Below are 2,500 nucleotides of genomic sequence, written 5' to 3' on the forward strand. Positions count from 1 at the left end.
CATCTGTCTGTCTGTCTGTCTGTCTATCCATCTATCTGTCTGTCTGTTTGTCTGTCTATCCGTCTGTCTATCTCTCTGTCTGTCTGTCTGTCTGTCTGTCTATCCATCTCTCTGTCTGTCTATCTGTCTGTCTATCCATCTATCTATCTGTCTATCCATCTCTCTGTCTGTCTATCTATCTGTCTATCCATCTATCTGTCTATCTGTCTGTCTGTCTGTCTGTCTGTCTGTCTGTATGTCTATCTTTCTGTCTGTCTGTCTGTCTGTCTATCCGTCTGTCTGTCTATCCATCCATCCATATATAAATTCATAATTTATGTAGATGAATTGATTGTGTAATTATGATGTGTGAGTGATGAGTGTTCTCCTGCGTGTGCAGATGTACATCGCTCCCGGCGCCGCCATCTTCACCCCTGGCGACCCCGACGGCGAGGCGGCGGCCATGTTGAACAACATGCGTGTGTACGGCTCGATCTTCCTAGTGCTGATGTCCCTGCTGGTGTTCGTGGGAGTGAAGTACGTCAACAAGCTGGCGTCGGTGTTCCTGGCCTGCGTCATCGTGTCCATCGTCTCCATCTACACCGGAGCGCTGGTGTCCGCCTTCAGCCCGCCCTCCTTCCCGTGAGTGGCTCTGCGTCCCTGATCTATTCAGAAACATTCAACATTATCAGCCCTATAATTATCAGCCATAACTAGAACAAACGGTTATCATCCTTCCATCTTTTCTGCTCTACATTATCCTATTATATGCATGCAGTAAATGAACACAAAATTGCACCTAAATTACAGTTATTTTGCCTAATTACTACAAAAAACAAACAAACAATCTTATTATTATTTAACAGCATTGTCAGGAGATTTACATTTATTCGTTTAGCTGCCATTTTATCCAAAACGACACGCAGAATAAGAACATCTCAAGCAGCAGATAACTGGTTAAATATTTGCAAAACCCACTGACAGACATAAAGGGTGACGCCGATAGAAATGATTTATGAAAAAAATGAGACTTTCTGCACAACAGTCATGATATTCTTATTTGAGCATCAGTACTGAGCATGTTTTATTAGCATATACTGATATTCTGACTGCTAATATCGGATTATTATTGGGTACGGTCAGTGATTGTCCGCTTGATGTCCTGTAGTGTGTGTATGCTGGGGAACAGAAGCCTCTCCCAGCACGAGCTGAAGGACGGCCAGTGCGGGAAGCTAATGCTCCGGGATTCGCTAGTGCAGGAAACCGCTAACTTCAGCGAGAGCCTCAACGGCACCGAAGCTCCTCCCGTCACTGCGGGCGTGCTGGAGAAGAGCACTGACCTGTGGCGGCACTTCTGCAACAGCTCCGAACTCAACGCCGTCTGCGACGAGTACTTTCAGCACAACAACGTCACCGAGATAAACGGACTCCCGGGACTCGCCAGCGGCAAGATCACAGGTAAAAACGCAAACATGTCAGTGCTAGTTTTTATTATTATCTTGAAAAAGTTTATATTTTTGAATTTTCTCTTTTCATTTTAACTAGGGATGCGCCGATACCGATAATTCTTTACATTTGAAAGACGATAAACAACATTCTTTATATTTGAAAGCCGATACCGATAATTCTTTAAATTTGAAAGCCGATAAACTATATTCTTTATATTTGAAAGCCGATAAACGATATTCTTTATATTTGAAAGCCGATACCGATAGCTCTTTATATTTGAAAGCCGATACCGATAGCTCTTTATATTTGAAAGCCTATACCGATAATTCTTTATATTTGAAAGCCGATACCGATAATTCTTTATATTTGAAAGCCAATAAACTATATTCTTTATATTTGAAAACCGACAAACGATAATCTTTATATTTGAAAGCCGATACCGGTATTCTTTATATTTGAAAGCCGATACCAATAATTCTTTATATTTGAAAGCTGATAAACTATATTCTTTATATTTGAAAACCGATAAACGGTATACTTTATATTTGAAAGCCGATAAACGGTATTCTTTATATTTGAAAACCGACAAATGATAATCTTTATATTTGAAAGCCGATACCGGTATTCTTTATATTTGAAAGCCGATACCGGTATTCTTTATATTTGAAAGCCTATACCGATAATTCTTTATATTTGAAAGCTAATACCGATAATTCTTTATATTTGAAAGCCGATACCGATAATTCTTTATATTTGAAAGCCGATACCGATAATTATTTATATTTGAAAGCCGCTAAACGGTATTCTTTATATTTGAAAGTCGATACCGATAATTATTTATATTTGAAAGCCGATAAACGGTATTCTTTATATTTGAAAGCCGATACCGATAATTCTTTATATTTGAAAGCCGATACCGATATTCTTTATATTTGAAAGCCGATAAACTATATTCTTTATATTTAAAAGCCGATACTGATAATTCTTTAAATTTGAAAGCCGATAAACGGTATTCTTTATATTTGAAAGCCGATACCAATATTCTTTATATTTGAAAGCCTATACCGATAAT

General features: G+C 38.6%; 1 protein-coding gene across 3 annotated transcripts in view; it reads left to right on the top strand.

The window, feature by feature from the left end:
* The window catches only part of slc12a6 (solute carrier family 12 member 6), a 44,292-nt gene that overhangs the window by 14,635 nt on the left and 27,157 nt on the right, over positions 1 to 2,500 (top strand). For all 3 annotated transcript variants that reach the window (XR_013820475.1, XM_079865906.1, XM_079865905.1), the window contains exons 8-9: positions 380 to 621; positions 1,148 to 1,437. Coding sequence is in view for 2 of the 3 variants with exons in the window: in XM_079865906.1 (XP_079722032.1) it covers positions 380 to 621; positions 1,148 to 1,437 (532 nt within the window). In the remaining variant the exon portion in view is untranslated. The remainder of the gene's footprint in view (positions 1 to 379; positions 622 to 1,147; positions 1,438 to 2,500) is intronic.

Source organism: Squalius cephalus (genome assembly GCF_949319135.1).
Source record: "Squalius cephalus genome assembly, chromosome: 3".
Lineage (NCBI taxonomy): Eukaryota > Metazoa > Chordata > Actinopteri > Cypriniformes > Leuciscidae > Squalius > Squalius cephalus.